We start from the raw sequence: 24,134 nt of genomic DNA, 5'->3' as shown, positions 1-24,134 counted from the left end.
CTTGCTTCCCCCACATGCCACTCCTCAATTGGGAGTTCCAATCTGATTTTGCCCTGGCTTCCTTACTGCTTCAGTTGCTAGCTTGTAGACTGGTCCTATAAGCAAGCAGGCAAGTGAAATTTCCACATCCAGCTAGTAGGGGATGATTTTCCAGCAATGCAACTCTAAATTAATTCTTACTGTTTTTCTAAAGCAGCACAATTACCTGCTCTGAAACTTTTGTCACTGACACCCATGTTAGAAATGGTTAGTTAGCTATTTAAATAGACACAGATGGACACTCCCTCCCAATTTAGAGCTCACACATGTATATTGATGAGTCCAAGGACTCTAATTATGTCTTGTTGATTATCTAATCTTGACCATTTAACCAGTTACCCCACTGATGTGCTGGAGGGAAATCTCAGATACCTGGAAACACCTAATTAAAATTCTGTCACCAAACTGAAGGAAGGGTGGTATTGCTTGTTCTGCCCCATGGAAGTCTCAACTCTTAGTTCCCCAAATTTCCCCTCCTGCAGAGAATTTAATGCTGGATTCATGAAAATATTTCTGAAGCTATTTTGTTTGCCTTTGGAATGGGCTAGATTGTACTAATTGTCAGGTGAGTGTATCTTTCAAACTTTTTCTGGGAGGAGATAATCCCAGAATTAATTAAAACAAGGAACTCTCCAACCATTGCAAATCACACAAATTATACTGCAGTCTATGCACAAAGAGACTGATTCTGTCTCCTACTTGTGACTCTGGCAGCATAAAGTGGGGGTGTGTGTGTGAGCGAGAGCGAGCACATCCCCTGGGAATATTTCTCCCCAACAGTTTATAGCATATATAAGGGATGTCTGCTAGGCTTTGTTTCCAGCCTCCAATGTGTGGGACAGGCAGGGCAGGAGCCAAGGCTCATGGAGATGGAAGGCAAAGAGTGGACCCTTGATGTGACCAGTGTGAATTGTTTTAAGGATGTTTTCAGGCTCCCAGCCTCGGGGCTGCTCTAACTGGTCTTGGAAACCTCTGTCTGACCCAAAATATGGGGAGAGACAAAGTAGCTTAACGTTGTCTTTAGCCCTCCCCAGGCCTGTACTCAGGAATATAATCTGCCCCCATCTTTGCTCCTTTTACTCCTTTCCTGGATTAAATATACTATCTCCAGCAAAGTGCAGATTTATAAATGATTGTTTGCTGAATGGTGTTTCCTTCTTTTTTGGCAACCCACCACTGATTTACCCCTTTCAAAGGTAGTTGCTTTAGCTGACTGTATCTTTACACATTTGAATTGTTCCTTTTCTGACTTTATTTTTTTTAAATGAAAAGAACTTTTTAATCAAATATTACTTATGGTGTGTACATTTGTCTTTGGGGCATTACTCTTCTTTACTAGCTGATGTGTAAGTAAAATCAACTATTGGTAATATAAATACACCCCTCAGTTGAACAAAAACTGATTTCCAACATATCAGATCAGAAATATTTTAAATATGGTACAATTACAGTACAAAAATGTTGTTTGTGTTTTTCTTGATATTTCTATATTCATTACACCCACAAACAATTCATTATTGATAATTAATATTCATTTCAGACATTTAATAGACAGTATTACCAAGGGGTGAGTAGATCAGCTTCCCAGTATTAAATAATTTTTGCCAATTTGTACTGCTCTGCTTGCTGCTTTACTGATTTCCCAGTTGCTTCATCTCTTCTGCATCCACAGTCAGACACTGGGGGAATCAGAGCAGCTCAAAATCAATAGATCAGCAGCTAGAGCGAGTAGAAATATGTGGATTTGCTGTGTGACCATGCACTTCACATGGAAGATCTATGAGATGATATATTTGCTCATACTTTCCCCCTGAAACACTAGATATTTGCACAAATATATTACTCAGAAAATTGCATAGATCTTAAACACTGTTAAGAAAGTGCACTTGTTGCCTCATCATGATCTGGTCTATCCAAACTGATACTCTTCATTGTCAGTATCATGCTGCAGTCTCTTTATCATTCTGATTTACAATACATTTTTACAACAAATCAGTATAGTTTTACATTGGTGCAGTAATATTCGAGCAGGATGGTTAAAGTTAGCGGTCAATTTGCATTTGTGTTAAGCCTCTCTTTTGAATGACTCCTAATGAGACCACAAAAATAATGTGTAGACTGAATATTACCCCTCAAAATCTGAGACCAAGAACAATTGCTTTTATTTTATTTGTTTATATATGTGAAATATTTTTGGGAGGGGGGGGAGTGTTTTCCTCTAACAAGACAATTTAAAAATATTCCAGCTTTAGGATTTTGTTTCTATTTAAAAATATACCTTACTGAAATCTTTGAAGGCTGTTTGCTATGATGAGGAAGTAATTACATTTCAGAAAGTGAGTTCAGTGATCATGAATGTGCTGGATTGCTAGCACAGGAAACCAAAGGCCTGTGTTAATCCACATAACAGAAACTGTGTGAAGGCAGTCTTGGCACTATAAACTATTCTTCTGAAAAGTGGGGATGTGTAGTGTGTCAGTATCTCACCCAGTAGAGCAGTGTCCTGTGTTTGTTTGGTGCCATAATTGTTTGTGTTAGATACAAAAACACCCCACACATTTTTGCTGCTTTCCACTCCTGCGGCACAGTAGAACCATCAGTGCTGCAGCAGAGGCAGACCTGGGAAGTGTTGAGTGTGACTCTTCACACCCGAGTGTTGCCGGCTCTGGCACTTTTGGCTGGGGCTGGACTCTACTCTGGCAATGTGGGCAAAAGCTCCAGCCCTTTCCTGAATTTGAGCCCTTTGGCTGCCTGCCTCAGTTGTCAGTCTCCTGGGGCTGAACAACCAATCAGAGCTGCTGCAGACATCATCCTCCCTTCTGTAAAATTGAAATCATTCTCACTGGACTGGAAGGAGCTAAAGAGCCCCTCAGCTCAGGGTGATTCTCCTGTAAGCAATGGGGACAGGATGTTGAATCTGTTTCTTCCCCCTCCCTTCCTGCAACGCCTGTCCTAGGAAGGGACGGAGAGGGGTGAAGAGCCTCTGGAGTCACTGTCCCCCCCTTCTAAGATGAGGTGTGTGTTAGGGACCCTGGTGCAACTCCTCCTGGCCTGGGAGATGGGATAGAGAACCTCAGGAGGAGCAGAGGCGAGGCTGGAAGGGTGCAGAACTGCAGTGGGGTGGGGTGGGGCTGAACTGATGTGAGAGCAGAGCTAGGAGCTGCTTTGGAGGCTAGTGGGCAGAATTAATGGCTGGGCAGGGGACAGGCAGATGTGAAGGTGAGTGGGTGCACAATCGTCTCACCCGATACATTTGGGATAGTGAGTAACACTAATTGTCTCTCTCATGCTGGGGATGGACAGGGACAGATCACACATCACAAGGCAGACCAAAACCACAAAAAAAAATGTTTTAAAACATCTCATGATTTTTTGGCCTGACTCATTATTTTTGATGTCTTGAGGTTGGCAATTCTGTGCTTGTTTGCACCAGTTGTCTGCCTTCTGGGATTAAACAGCCAATTGGAGCTGCTGCAGCCATAGCCCTCTTCCCCTGCCCCTCTTGTCCATGCGTTCCCAGCAGCCTTGGTGGACTCTCACACGTCCAGTAAGGCTGCAAGGACTGAGCAGGATGTTCCTGCAATTTCATCTCTGGATGGTTGGGGGCTGCTGCGGGACCAGCATTGAAGAGAGCCACAGGTATCTTCTCTGCCTTCTCCCCCCCGCCCCCTCCAGGTATTCCCTACATCTCCTGGTGGCTAAAGCTGGCAGAAGAGAAGGAAGGAGGCAGAGGACCCCCCAACTGCCTCAGTCACTGTGTTCAGCTGCTGAGAAAGGTGAGGAGCTGATGGGGATGGGCTGAAGGGTGGGACTGGATTGGACTGGGGATGGAGAGGGGGGACAGGGACTGAGCATGGCTTGCGAAATGGGGGAGGCTGAAGTAAGCTCCACAACTCTTCCACCCAAACCTAACATCTACCTTCCGGCTCCAGACGTTCTCATCCAGCTGTACCAAACCCTGCCTAGCCCCTCCTACTGAGAAATCATCTCATTAGACTCCCCTGGCACCTGCACATCTTCTCCCTCATTGAGAGGTGCAGGGAATTATTTCCTGCCTGTCCCACCCTAGCTCCCATTGTTGTAGGGATCTCTGGGAGCAGAACTGGTGACTGGTCATCTCTGGTATGAAAGGCCCCATGTGGAGATGCACCGAACTTGGAAGCCATGTTGAGGAGTCCTGAATTTAATTTGAAATTTCCCAATATTTGAACACAGCTTGGAGAATCCTAGCAATATATATGGGTTATTTAAGAGACTGGATTAAAATTTCGGTTTTGTAGAGCTTTGTTTGTAAAATGCCTGCTTTTCATAAGTATTTGTGAAATGAAACACACAGCTTCTGCAATGACCTATTTAAAATATATCCCTCTTCTTATTTAACTAAATAATCCTTTCTGTCCTGTTTTTTTTCAGTGACTAGATATCTCACTTAGTCCCCACTGGATACAGCATAGTATTTACATTTAAATACATGGTTTGAAAGTTAAGCAGGATAATTCTCTTTTTGTGGTTACACTACATCTTTTAATCTTTTGACATGTATAATATTTGATTCATATAGTTCTTTTTACTCTTTATAAAACAAATATAAAATGATGCTAGTACTACAGCACATAATATAATAAATTGAATACAATGTTTGCCATATTTAATGTCTTATCAATGTTTCTATTATAACACAAATTTCAGTGGTTTATATCTGCCATTTTAAATTATGCACCGTTTACAAGGCGAAAAAGTTGTCAGACTGATATATTTTTAAAATTAAAAATGGAGTAATTTGGAAGTCATTTGATGGCTAATAATTTATTTTAATGAATTTTGCCCGTTTTCCTGTTTTGCAAATTTTCTGTGAACAGACGTTTGTAGAGGGAATTTGATGTTTGGAATTGTTCAGTGAATGTTTTTTGTAAATATTTTACCAATAAGTAGATGAACCATTTGCTTCAGCTATTTCTTCAATTATTTATGGTAGATAATTAGCGCTTTTTTTTTTTTTGGGGGGGGGGGGGGGCGGCAGGAGAAGTTAGGTGTTTTAAGAAACTGGATTCACCATGAAATTCACAAGGCAGTTACTGTATTGCGGAACCTAGTGTTTTTGTGTTCAGTGGGAGGTCGGCAGGATTTGGTCCTTACTTAATGTCTCTTTCAGGATTTTACATTTTGTTAATTTCTCAGTATATTCATGAAAGTTGGCATAGAGATTAAAAGCCTAGATGTAAATTGTTTTTATAGAAAATACCATAAATAAATTGAGGACTTTCAAAATGAAAAAGCAGAATATAGATATATAATATAGAATAGATGACTTTTTGCTAATCTCTTCTCAAAAGCTTGATTCTACATCTGCTCTGTGGGTGGATTGTCTCCAAAAAGCAATTTCTATAATGGAGGCGTTTAAAAATAATAAACTGGGATATAATACTCCACCTATCAGAGAACCCACAGGTACCACCATCACATTGCTGGGTATAATTGGGTAATCTAGAATTGTACCCCTCAAAAAATAGAAAGTTACATTTTGTCAAAAGTGGTTAAGATATGAAATTAATAATTCCATAGAAATTGAGACCTATGATGGGTTAACAGTATCTTATTTACACCTACCTCATCTGAGTCAGTATAATATGTAAGAAGAGATTATAGTTGCTGTTAAATTTAAGTAGCTATAGATTTAAAAAAAACTTCTTCACTCAATCTTCAGCACCATTTGCACAAAGCATAATTCTACAGTTTTGGTGAAATTCATCCAAGTTCAGTGAACAGTAGTTAGAAAAAAGGACTGGGTGTCAGGTCCTGTTTCTTAATATTTTATATTCTGTAAAGTTTTTCAACTTTATTGCTCCATATAATCTGAAACTGCAAGGTAACATAAAAAGACCTTCAAAGAATGAACAGTGGTTCTTTGTGTGGTTAAAATGAATTCTGCAGAAGCAAGAAAGTTAGCATTTGACAATCAGTCTGCAGCTGACTAGATAATCTAGTTGTTTGGGAAGCAAAGTTGGCTGTTTTTGTGATTTAAAAAAAAAAGAAATACAAAAATAATTCGAACATCTTCATAAGAAAGCTATGCAAATTCTCCTTCAACCCCTCGCAGCTTCCATATGAGCATGCCCTATCACTGAACATGGAAAGTTAAACTCTGAAACAGATAATCAGACCCAGTAAATCTTAACTTCCAGAGTGAGAGAGACAATTAAGTAACTGAGTTCCAGATCAGGTAGTGCATTAGAGATTGTAACTAACACATTGACCAGCACTAGGAAACGAGTAGTAGCCCTTGCAGGTCACGGAGAACTGGTATTGTTCTGTTCATAAAGGCTTGCCCAACTCAGATGATGAACTCTAGTGCATGTTCTGCACTGACTAAAACTTATGAGTCCTCTTCAAGCATACAGTAACCCTAGCTACAGCACATTGCAGTAATCTAGCCTTCAAGTTAAAAAGGAATGGACAACTATAGTGATGTCTACATCCAAGAGGAATGTTTGGAGGTTTGTGGCCAATTATAAATGGAAAAAAGACCTTGTGTGCCATAATGTCACTGAGCATCCAGAAGCAGTGATGGATCCAAAATGATTCAGAGACAGCATACGATTGGTTGTGCATGTACCTTTTATTTGACGTTTATGTCTGACTTTTGTCAATCAGTCCAAAGCCTTTACATATGTTGTCATGACAGAAAATCACTAAAACACTTCTGGGTGTTGTTTATACTAGGTAGGATTAAAATATGTATGTGAAGGATATAAACCTTCATGCTTCAGGACATAGCCAAATACTAAGTGGTGGGGGCTAGGCAGAAACATTCCCTGTGGAAGGTCATTCTACAGTGATATACACCATCTTCTGAAGCATCTGGTTTTGGGCACTGTTGTGAACAAGGTAGTAGGCTAGATGGAGCACTGGTCTGATATGTTATAACAACTTCTGAGCTGCCAGCCAATGCTCTCTGAGTAAATATAACACTTTGACTCACATAAATTCCATGATATGGTGATTTAAAGTTTTCCCCTCTAAATATTGGTGTATTGTGTCCTTTCCCCTCACTATTATTTGTTCACTTTTGTAAGATATGTAGGTGTGTTCTGAGTTTGTTTGGGAGAGGAAGGGATGGGGTTTTGACTCTTTTTTCCCCTTGACACTTTTTTTTCTCAGTGATGCTTTACAGTTTGAGGTGTTTTGGCAGAATAGTGCCCCAGTGATTCTGTCTAGCAATACCCAGTCTGTGCCAATCCTCTCCTGCTTAACACATGCATCTAGCCCTTTATGATTCTTTCCTGGCTCTCCTAACTGCTCTTCGTGCCATTCTAGTTCTCTTCCTGATCTTCTCACTACCTTGCCAGCCTCCCATCTTCTCACCTGGCCAGTTCTATTACTCTGTCCCTCTCCTCATCATTCTCAAGCCCTGCCGCCTTTCTCCCATGTTTCCTGATTCTCCCACAATTCTCATGCCTCTTTGGTACTCGAGTCCTCTCCATTTTATAATGCTCTAATGTTGCCCCTGATCATCTTTGACACTCCATTGGTCCCTTGTGCAAGCCTCAATCACCTTTGCACGCACACTTTGCCAGAGCTCATCCAAAATCAATATGCATCTCACATTTAATCTTACAAAGAAATTAATATGTCTTTAATTTTGTGCATAACTTCTACTGCCCAATGTGCTGGGACTGTCCAGATAATGCTGGGGTGCATCTCCTTCCCTTGTTTACCCCCTCCTCTTTTTTTTTTCTTCAAATGCGAGAGGGTAAGATTAGTTTATCCTGATTCATCAGAGCAGATGAGGAAATGCACAAAGCTCTGCCTCCAGGTTAGTCGGAGTTCCCAAAATGAATAATTTCATTTTTGTAGTTTCATTTCTATTAAGGCAGGAGCAGTTTAACAACTAGTTTCAGAAGAAACAGCCGTAACCCATATTTTCAAAGAAGGATGTTAAAAATGCTTAGAGATAAGAATGGGGTTGGGATGTTTCAATATGTTGAAAGCTGTTCAGTTTGTAAAGGACTAAGAGGAAATATGGCAGAAGTATGAGAAGTACATCATAGAGAAGGACCGCTTCTCTCATACTTACCCTGTCCTCTTCATACAAGAACAAAAGGCCCTCCATAGCTGCTTTTTGGGACCCACAAAACTTGCAGTTGTCTCTGATTTTTGGGATTCTACAAATCATCAAGCATAATATCCACTTTTTTATTGCCCCCCCCCCCCCTTCAAAACTGATGGGTTATTCACGAAACCCCTACAGGCCCCCGCCTCTGGGGCTCATTGAATCCATGGCTGCAAGTGATTTTTTTTTTTTTAAATGGAGACTACAAATCCATTTGATGAAGGTGGGAGTGCATTTGGACCGCATCAAGCTCCTTCCTGTCTTCTAGCCAGCTGTCTGCACGTAAGCTGCCTCCTCTGCTGAGCTCCTGGGCATCTATCTTTCATTTTTATTATGATTTTATACTACTGCCCATCATTGTAGTATCTGATCACCTTCCATGTAATATTGATTACCAAGAACAAAGTCCCTAGTAGACTTCTTGGTGTCTTTGCTCTTCACCCTTTTGGTGCTGGTGGGAACAGGGGAAAGGCAATAAAAGCTCTACTTAAAGTGGCATTATGTTTTTGTTTTGTGGGGGTTTTTTTAGGACAGTCATCGAGGGATGTTAATGATGACATCTGGCCTGGTAGAATAAGCATTGGGTCTAATGAGGAATTAATGCATTCTGAGCCTGACAGAAACTGGTTAAGTTTGGCAAGGGAAAAAAATTGAAACGTAAAGGTAACATATTTAAAACAGGAAATACTTTTCTACCCAATGTGTAATTAACTAATAGAAGTCACTACCACCTGAAGCAGTGAAGCAAAGAGTTCAGTGAGATTTGAAAGAGATTAGGCATTTGCGGGAATAACCTTATCATGCCCAGTAACACTGTCTGGGATCAATAATCTTTCCAATGTTTATCCTATGATATTAGGGCATAACTAATCACCAGCTAGAGATCAGCAAGAAATTTTGGCTACAAGTTAGGTTTCATAATTTCCTGTGAGGCATCCAGTATTGGTCAGTGCTGGAAACTTGAGAGTGGATTAAATGAACCCTGGGTTTGTTCCATTATGGCAAATCTTTTGTGATATGTAGATTTGCACTACCAGTGGGTTAGATTTGCACCACTTATCCATTCCTTTTGCTACTATTATCAAAGGAGTGAATTAATATTATGCTGTTTTTGTAGTCTTATTGCAAATTTTGCCTTTAAAATGGATTCATGTTTTGCCATTTTTCTGTTCTCGTTACAATGTTTATTAAGAGAATGAGATATCATAATTTTAATGCCCAGGATAGTCTGTGAAAGACTATAAACATTTAATAGACTCATAAACATAGACTTTAACCTTTTCAATATTCTGTATTTTGATTGGCTACCCATTCCACTTCATCCCTACAGGTTACCAAGGCTGTAAACAGGAAAAATGGGAATGGCTAGTGAATCAAACAGCAGAAATACTGAAAAGGTCAAAGTAGTACAGTTTACTATTTTCCTCAGAATATATGAGGGCTTACAATTTTGATTCCACGTTCTTGTGACTTAGATTGTGGCAAGAAGAAGAAACGGGACACAACAAATCTTCGTATGAGCATCATTATAATGTGGATGGAAACTGGAACATAATTAACTCATTTTTCTTTACCAATTTATGGTGGTGCTAGGTTTCTGCACCTCCCTTTCATAGCTTGACAGATACTGGACATCCACAGGAAGCAAAGCTGCAATTTTAGAACAAATACTTCGTTTGGTTATGGAACTGGGAATATTTCTCCCAGACTTGGCCTAGTGCTAAAATCATTATTCAGCATCCTTTTATTCTACATAACTCATTTCATATAAAAATATATAAAAATATCCAAGTACTTTTTCAGTCAAGGATTAAATAAATGTTATGCAGTGGAAACACATTGTGAATTTGAAACCTCAGATAGGCTCTAAACAGAAATAAACTGAAATTAGTGCACAGTATGGCAAATGGACAAAATACCATATATACCAGGCAATGTCAACCTTTGTTTTCAATCAGATATGAACACTAAGGCACTGTAACCAGCACTCTGATTTATTAAATTGGCTTTGGATTGCTACTCACACTATTTTTGTTCAAGGAACAATTTCTGAAGCCATCTAATATTACCCCTGTTTGGGAAAGAAAAAGCACTCAGACAGCAGGTCAGCAAGTGAACTTGTTGGTAGTGCGCTGGTGAGCTCTTCGTAAGTAAGGAGGGGCATAGTATTCGGCTTAAGAGGGATAGAGGAAACAAACAGCTCATCTCAGGTTTACTATAAGATTTAGAGATGGTGGATTTAATCCTTATCTCTCTAAATACAAACAAGCTATAAAGTCAGATATGGGACTACAGGGATCACAAAAAGATGAAAACACCATTTGGTTTTAATTTCAATAATAAACTAAAAGATGGAAAATTAAACATATTCTTAACTTGTGTTACTGTAAACTTATGTAATTAATTGCATATCTTGTTTTACCAAATGCATATTTAAAGAAAAAGTCCCTCTTTCATACCTGTCTGCTGCATCCTGATCTAGGTCTGAACCATGATAAATCTGTGAACTTGAACCCTTGTTCCAAATCTGATCCAGATACAAACACCATGGCCTCAACCCATCACATGAGCAGTTATCTCATACTTAGGCTGATAAAACATTTATCTAGAGAGAGAACATATAATAGTGTGATACAAAGTATATATTTTTATACAAACAGATTGTTACATTATACAATAATTTCATCACATTTCACCAAAGGTCTATTCTATTTATTGTCAAGTGGGCTATTTGCCTGCCTGTCAAAGATGAAGTTAATGTTCCAACTCCAGTATTATTTGCACGTCCAAAAGTCTCGCTGAAGTTACTAAGAGTTTTGTGAGAGCATGTAATACAGAATTTGAACCCCATATGTCGTATGTACATGTCATTCTTGCACGCTTGTTTGATTCATCTAATATTACCCATTATGGGATTTTTCTATTCCATTTAAAGGTACATCAGTGGAAAAGGCCTGGACTCTGCATTCTTTACTCAGGCAGAACTCTCATTGGTTAAAATTGGGGTTTCCCTTCATGGAGAAGTCCAATAAAATGTAATAAGGATTAAACAGATAGGGTCTAAACAGCTATAGAATTTTATAGAGAATGATATCCTATTTGTAGGTTTAGTGATCCACAAGGAATTTACAAATCCACTTAGAAACATAGCTTGTCCATCAAAAATAGTCAAAATAGCCACCATGTTTGTATGATACAAACAGAGAGAAAGCGGATAATGTAAGTTTCAACAATGTGAGGTTTTTAGTTATTAGTAATTATGTTATAAGGACTTAAAAGAACACTTAGTATACCAAAATATTCTTAATTCTCAACAGGATTCTGAGATGTGGAAGTATTTTTGTTTTGCATTGTTGTACCATAGCAAAAATGTCATGCAATGAGATCCATTGTTTTTCCACAGTAATTGCACAGAATATCTGTTTTGGAGTAAGATTCCCAACACCTGCTGGTGGGCTTTCAATCTGGCTTAACTAGATCACAAATTACTATCTGTGGATATGTGTAACAGAGACTGATCCCTTAATCCAGACAGAACTACAAAACCTTCCACACTGCTCAGATTACCTGCCATTTGTCCTGAGTCTGAAATGGAAGGGAAGTTGAGTTAAGATTTAGTTAGTTATCCTTCAATATATTACGGCCAGTGAGATTGTGGGGGAGAGGAAGAGGATGCTATTATTGTTTTAAAGGCTAAAGGTAAATATGAAAAACAAAACTTCCTATATTGGGACTAAAGGGAAAATAATATGTCAGATTTAAAATAGCAGAAATTGTACATTGGATAAATATTTGTTCGTGAGGTGCAGAAATCAAAGACTTGTATCATTAACAAAACAATCTAATGGCAGAATAATACAGTGACATTTTTGTCCCATAATAATAATGAACAATAATAAAAGAAGTTGTCTAGATTCTGACATTTATTTTTTGAAATATTTGTGTATTTTACAACGTACTTTTGCGCAGCCCAAATTTTAAGTGCAATTTTCATGTTGCTGCATCCTGTCACTTTCTAACATGCAATTGACCAGGAACAGTGCAGGCTCCAGAGCCAGAAGCATGGAAATCAATATCACAGTAAAAAGGGGTTAGCATAAACAAAATTTATCTGTAGCTTCTTAGCTTGTTATTGACAGGCATTAAACAGCAAATATTCTTCCTTTCCCTTCTATTTCTTTCCAGTGTTTAATAGATATTTACAATTTTAATCAAGAATTTAATTCTGCAAACATACTGTCTAGATGGGAGTAGTGCTTATTGTGAATGGGGCAATGTTGGTTGGAAGCATTATGCTTGGTGAGTGAGTGAAGGATTAGGCCTCACCTGTGCAGAGTCCCACTGAAAGAAAGTCCTGTTGCAGATGGGTGTGCTGTGCAATTACAGATCTCTTTGCAAGTTCTGTTTTATCTAGGTTCTGGTACTGAACACCTCACAGAAGTATCTAACCCTCTAAGGTCGCAGTTTTATTTCCATTACTCACCCTATTTTCAAGGGGCTTAAAAATTTGATCAAACAATCAGTCTTGGCTGAAATTTACATGTAAAATCTCATTTTAGGTGCAAACCTCTCATTATTTCATTTTAGCATATTAAAACAAAAGTTTATTTAGTTTAGTCATTTTCATGTTTTACAAGTTTAGCAAAAATTGATGCTCACTTCTTCAAGAATGATTTTAATTTAGGAATTATTTAGCATTTAGGCCATAGTATGGTCTAATTGCTTTTGATATTATTTAAAAAATAAAATTAAAAACAGCTGAAAGATGGTCATTTAAAAATTGGCTATTGTACATTTAAATTAAATTTTATCCCATTCTTAAGGATCTTAACTACAGCTATCGCATAGCCTAAATACATAATTACTGTGGAACCTTTATGATCTATCGAGTACATAATACATATTGTAAGAAACGGGAAAAATGCAAATTTTAGGTTCTGATACCCTCATATCTACGTGTTTGCATGAACCATATGCAAATGAGTAGTTCAAGGGGACCACTCACATGCATAAAGTTATGTGCATATATTTTTGTAGGATGGGGCCTTTGCATCTGATCCCGCAAACACGCATATGAATAACTCATAGTGGCATGGGTAATCTAACTAAATTAGATGGGACTGCTCACAAGTTACCTGTTTGCGTCTCAGGATCAGATGCTTAGCAAATAGATTGCAAATGGTCATCAGCTCCTATTACTGTGCCTTTCTTACCTTGCAGTGGGATGAGTTAATCCTATAATGTACACTGACCTCCATCTGTAGATCTCCCACTGATATCAGTGGCAGTTTTGCCATGTGAATCCAGGGCATAACATGGTCAGATTTCATCCTGCTCTAGTTGAAGCTATGTCATCATTTCCATTAAAAAACAAAAAGCCTTATGTTTAAAAATGTTTAAAGCTTCTTGGTCAAATTCAGTCCAGGTGTGAACCCATTGGTTCATATCCTGAATTAGCTCTAGAGGTTCTTCTAGAGTAAAGTGAGACACTGTCCCTAGCTCTCAATGATTTTGCTTTAAAGTGATCAGTTTGATAAGGTGCTGTCTTTCCTAAAAGGGAAGAGAGCACTGCTACCAAAATGGAAATTTTAAAAAGTGTCAATTTTTTCTCCTTTTCAAATAACATAAAAACGCAAAGGTGATTCAGCCACAAAATTATTAAAATATGGTTAAGGGTCTCTATTAATATCACAAAAGCAATGAAATACAGTGTTACCACTGAAATGCATTTTCCAATCTATTCTTTTTTGGACTATGTGAGATATTTAAGCACTAAATTAGTGCTTTCCCTTAATTTTAATGGCTATGAAGGACGCCTCTTAAATCGCTCATATGCTAATACTTCATTGGGAATGATTCCTATGTAATGACTGCAGGAGCAAAGCTAATTCCATTCTCAAAAACTTCAACCACATTCTGCTCTCAATCCACAATAATTCCAGTGGAGTCAGTTGCTCAAGTATCGGGGTGATGGGCAGCCTCAATAAAGCCAAGATAGCTCTGGATTTACACTGATACAACTGAGAGCGAACTATGAACCTGTTCTTATACTTAGGCCTATGTACTTCCTCATGCTTTTTTTTTTTTTTTGCAACTTCACAAATACAGGATTTCAGGATTCATCATTTCTTAGATATTCATCTTAACTTTGTTTTTCCTTGTAATTGGTTTGTCACACCTTCAGCATTAGTCAGGCATCGTATGTATGTTTGTGTGTAAAAAGTATACGTTTTTTATTTTTTTGTTTTTTTCCAGAAGGCAGCTCCTCAACTCCATTTGGGGAAGTTAATGGAAGCTATGGATTCTCAGCACCTCTGAAAATCAGGGTTAGATGGGTGTGTGCGCACGCATGCGCAAGAGAATAGAGGAAAGGACAGTGATCTATACTTAACATTAGGTGGCACAAAAGAGTTTCATTTTGCTCAGAGGGGTACTAAATTAGAGAGGGAATGGTGTGCAGAATTTTTATTTTCTTTGTGGATTTTCCTTGCTTGTGGTTCCTCCCTCCCTCCCCCCCTCCATATAATAGGTCTTTAAAACACTTTTGTTTTGTTTTATTTAATCCTTCCCATATACCCATCAACAGCAACTCTGGTGTGTGGACAATTAAAAACAACAATAAAAAAGCCCCTGACCACACACTAATAAAATACACACAACATCAAAGTGATCCTAGAAGGACCCAATTCTAGCTAGAACCTTCCACTCTGAACCAACACCTTTTTGAAAAGCTTTACTCAGCTCTGAACTGGAATAGTCATGAGAATCACTTAAAGTATTCACTGATCTCAAAAGCTTTTGTTAAGTGTCCTTACTGGTGGTATTTTAAAAAAAAATGTCAGGATGTACCTACTTGTGACTAACTTAATACACAGATTACTTTGCGAGTATTTTTCATCTTTTCTTTTCTTGTGTTGGGGAGGGTTCCGTCACACAATTTAGGGTGTGTGTGTTTGTGAGTGCTCACGCTGGATATGATAAATTGATGACTTTGTAATTGTTTCCTTTCCAGTCTCTTTTTAAATTGTTACAAGCTATGGTCCACACTGCTGAAATACTTACCAGTATGAGGAACTTACTTTTGTGAGTAGCCAGATTGAAGTCAATAGGAATACTTGTGTAGGTTAGTCATGGAGGTTAGTGTTTGCAGGAGGCCTATGATTTGATCAGGGGCCTGAATCTTGCAGTGATTACTCAGCAACATGACCACTGACTTCTCATGTGGGACTTTGACCTAATGAATGCAGGCTGACCACTTTGAAAGCAATGGGAATTTTGTCATTGACTTCACTAGAAACAGGATCAGGCCCCAAACTGTGACCTCGAGTGCAGTGTCAGCAGTCAAAAGATTGAACTGGTTTTTTTTAAATTGATTCTTATGATTGGAAAGGGGGCAGGGGGGACCCTATCTGCCCATTGTCTAAATTCCAAACCCCTTTTTTAAATAAATACAGCATTTTCTGTTTGTAGCCAGAGTGGAGTCAGGGCAGCAGCAGCAGCTTGAGATATGAACAAATGGAAATCTATGAATGCTAAATACTTTCCAGGGAATGGTGCTTGGTTTATTAAAGACAAACACAGCTCTCTCCTATCTTCGGTGCTTGTTGTTTTTTGTTTTTGTTTTTTAAGGGCTTGATGCAGCTTATCAAAGAAGGTATTTCTCTCTCTTTCCCCTCTTCTCCCCCTTTAAATTGTATGTAGGACTGTCTGGTATTTTTATTTCCGGCTTCAATTTGAGAGACTATATATGAAATTGTATTAGCAATTCAGCTAGGCTTTGTTTGCTGTTGTCTAGCGGTTCCTTCCTCCCTTATTCTTACCCAATACCTATTCTCTTCCTATTGCTCTGATCAGGTGATGAGGATGTAGCTTTTCAGTTTCACCCCATTAGATATGATTAGCTGTCATTGTTCTTTTTCAACACTCCACTTCTTGTTCACATGGAACAGAATAGCAGTAATATGGATCTGAAGTAATCTGAATCTAAAGCTGCCTCCCTTGCAAGAGCCATCTACAGAAAGAAGCACCTACTAAGACTCAGACCCAGGCATCTCTTCCCCCACCCCCCTTTGGTTTCTAGGGGAAATGGGGAGGGTGAGAACATGGGCCTGTGCTGAGAAATATGTAACAAAAGAAACTTCATTCATGCTATTTCGTGCTGTTCTTAGGGGCAGGGGGGAGGAGAAGAATGGATTCACCATCACACTTGTATCAGTATGCTTATGAGTGTTTTAAAAAAATCAGTTCAGTGTATTGAAATCTGGATTAAATGAATTTTAAGAAAACCTAGTCACACAGTTAGTTCCTACTTTACCATCAGCCAAGTGACACAATGATATTTACTATGAACCTAAATAAGGCTCAGCCTTTACAACTGGGTGTATAGGTGTATATACAATAGGCCTGTGTGGTATGGGTCGTGTGTATATAAATCTTATGTGAAGTGTGTGTGTGTGTGTGTGTAAATACAAATGTGTTTTGTACATACATATATCTCTCGATAGACATAGTTTTAATTTAGGGTTCAACTGCACCGTGTTAGACAATCCGAAAAATGTAAGTCTCCTGTTCATCTGACAAGCTACCCTTTTAAAACGATTGCTCTATTCTTTCCGACAACCATCACTACTTCCCAGCTACCATATGAGATTCCTTCCATACCTTCAAAGAAATAGGACTAGACGCGTAATTCGAAATGTGTCTACAGCTAGAGTGAGGAACTATATGTATAATACACCCCCCAACATCAAGTTAAATATCTTCCATCTGTGTCCGTCACTTCTGCCTACGAATCCCTCCCTTTGCCTAGCGCCACCTCTACATGGTGGTTAGGAGTAGGCGAGAGACCAAACAATAACGCACCCGTGTTTAAAACACAACCAAAGGGCTCAAGTCATTCCAGCGTTTCCCCCCCAAGCCGAACCCAGCAACGCGCTTTCTCGCAGCCCCGGCGCCCTAGCCCCGCCGGGCTGCAGAAATAAGTCATGCCTCCGTCGTGCCACATACACAAACAACACAACCCCAGCTAGCCAGCGGCCAGCCGGGGCAAGGAGCGCTGGCTTCTCCGCACGGAGAAGACTGCGGCGGAACGAACGAGACCTTCCCGAGAGGAGAAGAGGTGAAAAGATGCCCCTAGAAACCCCCGGAGCCGGGTCAGAGACTTGCTAGCACTTTTGTCTCTGCTGCCTGGGGCGGGGAGTGTTCAACCCCAACCAAAAATACTTGGCTTTTCGGTGCCTCTCCTCCGAAAAGCTCTGGGGATCCTGAAACAGCGGGCTCGCCGTTCACCACCCAAGAAACGAGGAAATAATCCTAAGAGATAGGGCCTCAAACGAGCCAGTGGTGCTCGGCCAGGAGCTGAGATGGGTTTGAAATCTTCCCCTTGACACATCACACAAATAACGCAACATTTTTTTTTTGTAAAAATGTTTATTTAAACCTTTCCCCCCCCCCCCTTTTACAACAATAAAATATTGCGTCAATATAAACCCCTGGACTAAAACTGGTCGACAATCAAACATGACAGCGAATCGTCTATTTTTTTTTATTATTATTATTTTTTTACACCCATTTCGGCTTTTTGAAACCGTTTTTGAAAACGTAAATGCGGAATTTATTGAAAATAAATAATTGTTGGCAACTGCAACAGGCAATTTTGAATAAAATAGTTGAAAAAAGCAACCTTTAATGAAAATAGCGTTTATTATACATCCGTTACTACGTGAATAAACTAAATGATCTGTCTTTAAATTAATAACTTCCAAAACCCGTTGAATATACAAAACTGTACAGGTATAAAGTTGGCAGAGAGAGGCAGGTCCTCAGTGTCGAGATTTTAGCGCTTACTGAAAAATACTGGAAAAATAGAAAGGTCCAAATGAAAATCTTGATGCTGGGGGGCGGAGGGGGAGCTGGGGGGGGGGGGCAGTTCTGCAAGTTGTGAATTATATCTGCAGCTTTAGGAATGCAAGACAGGGGCAGCCTGGGCCTTCCGTGCCAGCTGCCGGTATGTCTCCCCTGCCGGAGCTCGGCCCGAACCTGGGGGGGCAGGGCGTGCTTGCCTTTAGGTAGTATGGGTTTGTCAATAGACAGTGGGGTTGGATACATATTTGTGTGTTTATAACATACGATTTTCCGTGTGTGTGTGTGTATTACACGCACATACACGTGTTTGTGTACACTCCCACATATATAGTATGTATATACCTATGTACACACACACATACTACATATATATGTGTACACACCCACACAGCCTATATCTCTACTGCAGGATGGGAAGAAGGGGAGGATACAGCACAGCTCTTTCATATGCCAGAAAAATGGTTACACTTTTAACATTTGTATTCAGTTGCCTTTTTTTTTTTCTTTCTTTTTTTTTTTTTTTAATAATAAAAGCTTTTCAACAAATCTAGCATTTCCCTGTGAGACGAAAATAAGCTCAGCGTGAATCAAAGGCGGGCATTTTCCCGACATTCATTTAGACACCTCAGAATTCCTCTTTTAATATTGAAACAAAAATACAGAGAAACTGATTTCTGAAGCCAAAGCGCAGAATTATAAAGGTGTTTTACTACAGACCATCGCAGTCTGGCGCTGATCAGAAGCCCAGTACATCTTCAGCTAGAAAAGAAGGGGGGCAATGCCTTTATTTTATTTGCAATGCTTAATTTAAAAAAAAAAAAAAAATTTCCTCGGTGCATTTTTCCTCGGGGGATTTTTCAGAATTGCAAGCTCGCCATGGCGTGGTTTTAACATGTTGTTTGAATGGAAGGGAAAGCGGCAACAAATCAGTCTGTTGTTCTTCAGCTGTGTGTTACAGTCAGGGGAGGCACAACTTCCTGCCTTTGGGGTGCAGAAGGGGGACCCCCCCCGTCCTCTAGTATGGAATTTGGGGGAAGGAAGGGGAGATAAACCTTTTTCCTTCTCCCCACTACAGTAACAGCGATATGCCCAATACACGGCGGGGCGGAGGGGGATGTCGGCTGATCAATTCGGTACAAATTATGCCACAAATATTGTGTACAGTTTGTAGTAAAACACCTCAGACATTTAAAAACGCTATATAAGTCTTTAAAAATGCAAAACTAGTCTATTGTAAAACAGATTCACCTGAAATACAGCTGATATAACCAAGGCGCTGGAAGGTTATTCATAGGCACACATCTGTCTTTATTTTTTTTTTCTTCCTAGTGGAAACGGAAAACAAACCTTGTTTGATAGTAAACAATAGGTACTGGTCAGCGAATAGAGAAAATATTGCCCAGGCGGCGGGGCAGGAAGCCCCATGCTCGAAGTCTTCGATTATTTGTTTTTGTTTCCTCTTGAAGCATAAGTTAAAAGCCTCGTAGAAAATCCGCGCTGCTCCCAGTCCTGTCTGCGAGCCGAGCCCTATAGTCAAAGATCATGGCAGGATGTGTCTGTTTTCACGTTATGAGAATAAACCTCATGCTGCTGCTGATCCCCTGGCGGGGTCATTCTTTTCTCTTTTTGTCTTCTGTTGCAAAACCAGACACGCACCACTTCTTTCTCCAGCTGCAGGCTGTCTGCCAAGGAGGAGATCTCTTGGGCTGCAGGTTTGGGACATTTAAGAAAATGAGTCTCCAGCACCCCTTTGACACTCACCTCTATCGAGGTTCTCTTCTTTCTTTTCCTGCCCTGGGCTGCTATTTTGTCAATGCTGGTCGGGCTGCCTGTGGACGAGTCGGCCTCTTCTAGCCACTTGTTCAGCAGCGGTTTCAGTTTGCACATGTTCTTAAAGCTGAGCTGCAGGGCTTCAAACCTGCAGATGGTCGTCTGGGAGAACACATTGCCATAGAGCGTCCCCAGCGCTAAGCCGACGTCCGCTTGCGTGAATCCCAACTTGATTCTTCTTTGTTTGAACTGCTTGGCGAACTGTTCCAACTCATCCGAGGTCGGCGTCTCCTCGTCAGAGTGATCCTGACAGTGATGGGAGCCTATATCTCCATGGTCCGTGGTGTCCCTCAGCACCGGGTGCAAGCTTTGGGTGGTGGCCGAGGCCGGAGGGGGCGTTAGACCCCCATGGTCCAGCATGCCACTGACGGTGAAGCCCGGCTGCGAGTAGACATTAATCGGCTGTCCACTGGAGGTGAGCGACGAGTTGTGAGCCGGGCTGGCTCCCCACGCGTTCGGATGATTCGTGTGGGGCGAGTGGTGAGACACATGAGGCGACCTGTGGTGGATGATGGCGCCAAGCTGGAGGTCCTCTCGGCCCGGTTTCACGTCTTGCTGGTCCAGAGGGCTGGTCGCTAGCGTGGATGACCAAGGAGCCCCATCACTGAGGCTGGTCACCCAGTGGTGTCCGAGCGGGTGCCCATTGCTGGGAACGCCCTGCAGGTAGTCACTTTGGAGAAGTTTTTGCGGGTTTCGGAAAGGACTCCCTTGCTGCATGCCCGCAGAGTCGGCATGGACTAAGGAGCTGGAACTGAGAATGCTGTAGGGATTAGAGGCAGCTGTGGCCATGGTTGGTGTAGATCCCCTACTAGTTATAATGTGGCAAAGGGAGCAGCTTCAGCCTTTGACATCTACCAGGCAAGGGAGCCAAATCAGCAACCACTTCGTTAGTGGCAGCTCAGCTGGCCAATGGCAGCGTTTCATCTGTCGGGAAGCTTTGGCTGCACCAATGCGGGGCGAGGAGGCAGGTCGCGCTGTCCAAATTAGGTTTGCGAAACCCAAGAGTTAAAGTGAGTCTGAAGCAGGAAGTGAATCAATCTTCAGGCTCCATTGGTTGCTGCTCGCTGGCTGTCCACGGGTCATTTGTTTAACTCTTTCTGCACTGCATGCCAAGATTTGTTTTTTAAGATCTTCTGATGAGAGGGGAGGGGGGACGGGTGGGGTGACAGGGCATGGTTTAAATTTGTAATGATTCATTCCAGGTACAGCAAAAACCAGAGGTTAAATGCCGGCACCCAAGACTGACAGTCTTTCCTTACCGCAGTTCACACGGACTCCTCAATCGGTCCAGCATTGCAAATTCAGTATGAAGATAATTGTGAGATGATAAACTGCAGACTGATGTAAACAAAAACATCCCCCAAACAAACACCCAAACAAAACACCCAAACAATCCCCCTCAGACACCTACAAGCCACCGCTTCCAAATATTTACGCATAAGCTACATTTCCTGTAATCAGGAAAATCAGTAACTATACCCAGCTCGGTGATAGGATTTAAAAATGAATGTTAAAGGGAATATTTCCTAGAGGGCAGATCTTTTATTACACATTTAAATTTTATTTTGTTATTCGTTAGCCATCAGTTAAACTCGTCCCTGATGTAAATACAAATCTTACGAGATGTTAATATCATTCAGTTATTCTAAAGTTTACCTCCCCGATCGTCTGGTCAATTGCAGTCCTCGCTCTTATGCCTGTTAAATGTCATTTCATATCAGCAGTTCGACAACTTCTAAATCCCACAGCCAATAAGCACTCCTTCTAGGACGACACTTCTGCAAGGCTCCATAATACGTACAATATATTTCCTCTTTCCGGATAATTTAGTCCACTGGGATACGTTTTGCCCATTTAGAAAATAAAAAGGTACTTTCCAATATTTGTTTAAATAAATTATAATGATTTTTCTTCTCCATCAAAGTTTGAAATATAAAAGAAACTAATGAGGTGTATCTTCACTAAACACTCTCCTAGGTGTCTGAATATTATGTTGCTCTGTGCAAGAAAGGAAAGGCATTATTTCGGTGGCCAGACAAAACAATGAGAGGGAGAGAGAGAATGGGAAATGCTAAATTTTCTCTCAAGTTCAGTTTCAAACCATCTGTAAATTAGGCTGGGGGAAAACATTGTGTTTCACGCTTCCTCTTTCAAATGTTGTGCTAAAGAGTAGAGGAAGATAAATCTGGGTATTTCGGATTTGTTTTCGTGTTCAAGCAGAGAAAATTAAACACCTAATACCTTAGAAAATCTCTGAAGTTAAAAAATGACCTTTCCTTGCATAATTTTGGAGGTAACCTAGCTGCGTAATTATATTTGCACTTACAGAAGACTGCATCAGAGTTCCCTTATTGGTTTGAAATTCCATTAAATATATTGCAAGAGCTCCTAGGTTAAGCTTGATTTAAATTTGCATACATTTTCATATATTTAGCAGAAATAAAAGAAGGCTTGCAGCTACCAGAAAGTCATTAAGGCATTAGTTTCTCTGAGAAGACAGATCTGGAGAAAATTCAGGAAAATGAATATATATATATATACACACATATATACAAACAAGGTGAGCTTTCCTCTGATTCCTTTATAACTACTCAGCTTCAGTTTCCTCATAATAATAATAATAATTAATTTATTGTCGAAGTTTAAACCAGCACGTCTGATATTTGTAAATTTGAATGTAATTATTAAAAAGATGCTCGTGGTATGATGGTTGAAATAGATTTGGATATTTCTAAAAAATAAGGTATGGAGAAAAATGTTCATTTCCTCTAGGTTTTCTGTGGACTAAGGAATGTGCTTTCACATAAAGGGTAATGTCATTCTTGTCTTGCTCGTGCTCCATCTTCAGCGTTTTAGCCGCTTTTAGCTGAGAAACTTATTTTAGCTTATTTTATTTTTTGTATTTATCCTGAGGCCCCTTTTGCAGCCAAGTGGGGTCCCTGCCCCCCTTGGGTAGTTGCAGTGGCGTTGGTGGCTGCACCCGTGCCTCCATCAAAAAGAGAACTTCGGGAAAGTTTTCAGGTGCAGTGGAGGCAGCTCGCGTGGAAAGTCCTCGGGAAGCGCGTTGGGAAGGGTCAGTTGAGAGGTCAGAAGATGAAAAATGTCTCTGCAAAAGAGAATGATCGCCCTTTTGCCCATTTACAAGCGACACTTCTGACGGCAAAGTTTCTAGCCAGACCCTGGCTATTCAGGCTGCCCTTGATTTCAGATGCTATGTTTGGAAAGATATGAAGATAGAACCACACAAGTCTTGTATAATAAATATTACCGGTGCCTGATGCCTGGGGGTGAGGGGAACTAATACTGTAGTATACATGTAACTAAATTATTTAAAATTAATTTTCACTCTAGATTCTAAAATAATTTCTCCAGTCCCTCTGATCCGGAAAATAAATGCTCAGACCAGCCGTTTAATTAAAGAAGAGCCTTTAACAGGGAAATAAAAACCTGAATATCAGATTTTAATATTTTTTTAAAATGTAACCAACTAAGCCAGAACCCAGCGCCCATAACATTCAGCTCTTGGTAGCGCGTCTGATCTCGCCTGTAGGAGACTATGCTTTATTTTAAAGTATTTTTTTATCTGCATATAGTTAAATCTTCTTGCTGTTCTAACTAATCTGCTGGAGAGGGTTTCTTTAGCTCTTTCCTGTCAGTCTAACTTCCCAAGTGTAACAGATGCCGCTCTCAAGCGGTCCTTTCTGCTGCTTTTCTTTATTCAGCCTCGCATATTTCTCCCCATGATCTGGGTTTCCATAGAGAGAGGAATAAAAGGGGGACCATGGCCACAAATCCCCTGTCCCATGCAGAATAAAAGAGCCTTATTCAATAGACGACCCCGTCTGGACATGGGAGAAAAATAAGTACATGCAAAGCTACTGTTGCAAGAATTTGTAACTTATTTTTCATAGACTGAGACCCATTAAAGTAAAAAAAAGTTTCTGGGTCTGGACTCCGCTCTTCAGCTGTTTGGCTCTAGATGCCTTTACACTCGAAAGATCCATGTTTACCCAACAAATAACTAGATTTAATATATTTTTTCTGCTAAATCTCTGGCATGAATAAGATCACAATAGCTCAAGGAGCCTGCCGTCTTTGGGAAGCTAGAAGTCGCTATAGAGAGAAACCACCATTGAAGTGGAAGAGCTGTAATTGTGTCGAGTCCACGCACTTTCCAAAGTTAAGGCAGGACAGTGGAGTTTCTCAGGTCACCTAAGTACAAGGCTCAGACTTGCTTTCTAGTTGTTGTTGGGCTGACGGCGGTACCAAACAACAAGACGTTCAATCAAAG

The 24,134-nt window shown here is 40.3% G+C and overlaps 1 protein-coding gene and 1 long non-coding RNA gene across 2 annotated transcripts in view; one reads left to right on the top strand and one right to left on the bottom strand.

Moving 5' to 3' along the window:
* Positions 1–426: 426 nt before the first annotated feature.
* LOC137153228 (uncharacterized) overlaps positions 427–24,134 on the top strand; it is a 50,766-nt gene continuing 27,058 nt past the window's right edge. Inside the window, exons 1-2 of the long non-coding RNA XR_010919725.1 lie at positions 427–604; positions 3,715–3,815. This is a non-coding gene — a long non-coding RNA (uncharacterized lncRNA). The remainder of the gene's footprint in view (positions 605–3,714; positions 3,816–24,134) is intronic.
* POU3F4 (POU class 3 homeobox 4) lies at positions 18,506–20,849 on the bottom strand. Its single transcript, XM_067548364.1, has one exon. The coding sequence runs from the start codon at positions 20,630–20,632 to the stop codon at positions 19,547–19,549; it is 1,086 nt and encodes a 361-aa protein (XP_067404465.1). The 5' UTR covers positions 20,633–20,849; the 3' UTR covers positions 18,506–19,546.

The sequence above is a fragment of the Emydura macquarii genome, unplaced genomic scaffold, assembly GCF_026122565.2.
Source record: "Emydura macquarii macquarii isolate MOO-44397 ecotype Brisbane River unplaced genomic scaffold, CSIRO-AGI_Emac_v2 contig_1253, whole genome shotgun sequence".
NCBI lineage: Eukaryota > Metazoa > Chordata > Testudines > Chelidae > Emydura > Emydura macquarii.
This window is presented reverse-complemented; position numbering and strand designations above follow the sequence as displayed.

What these genes read in the sequence shown, in the direction of transcription:
- POU3F4 (XM_067548364.1), bottom strand. Translation starts at nt 20,632, where the DNA reads ATGGCCACAGCTGCCTCTAATCCCTACAGCATTCTCAGTTCCAGCTCC.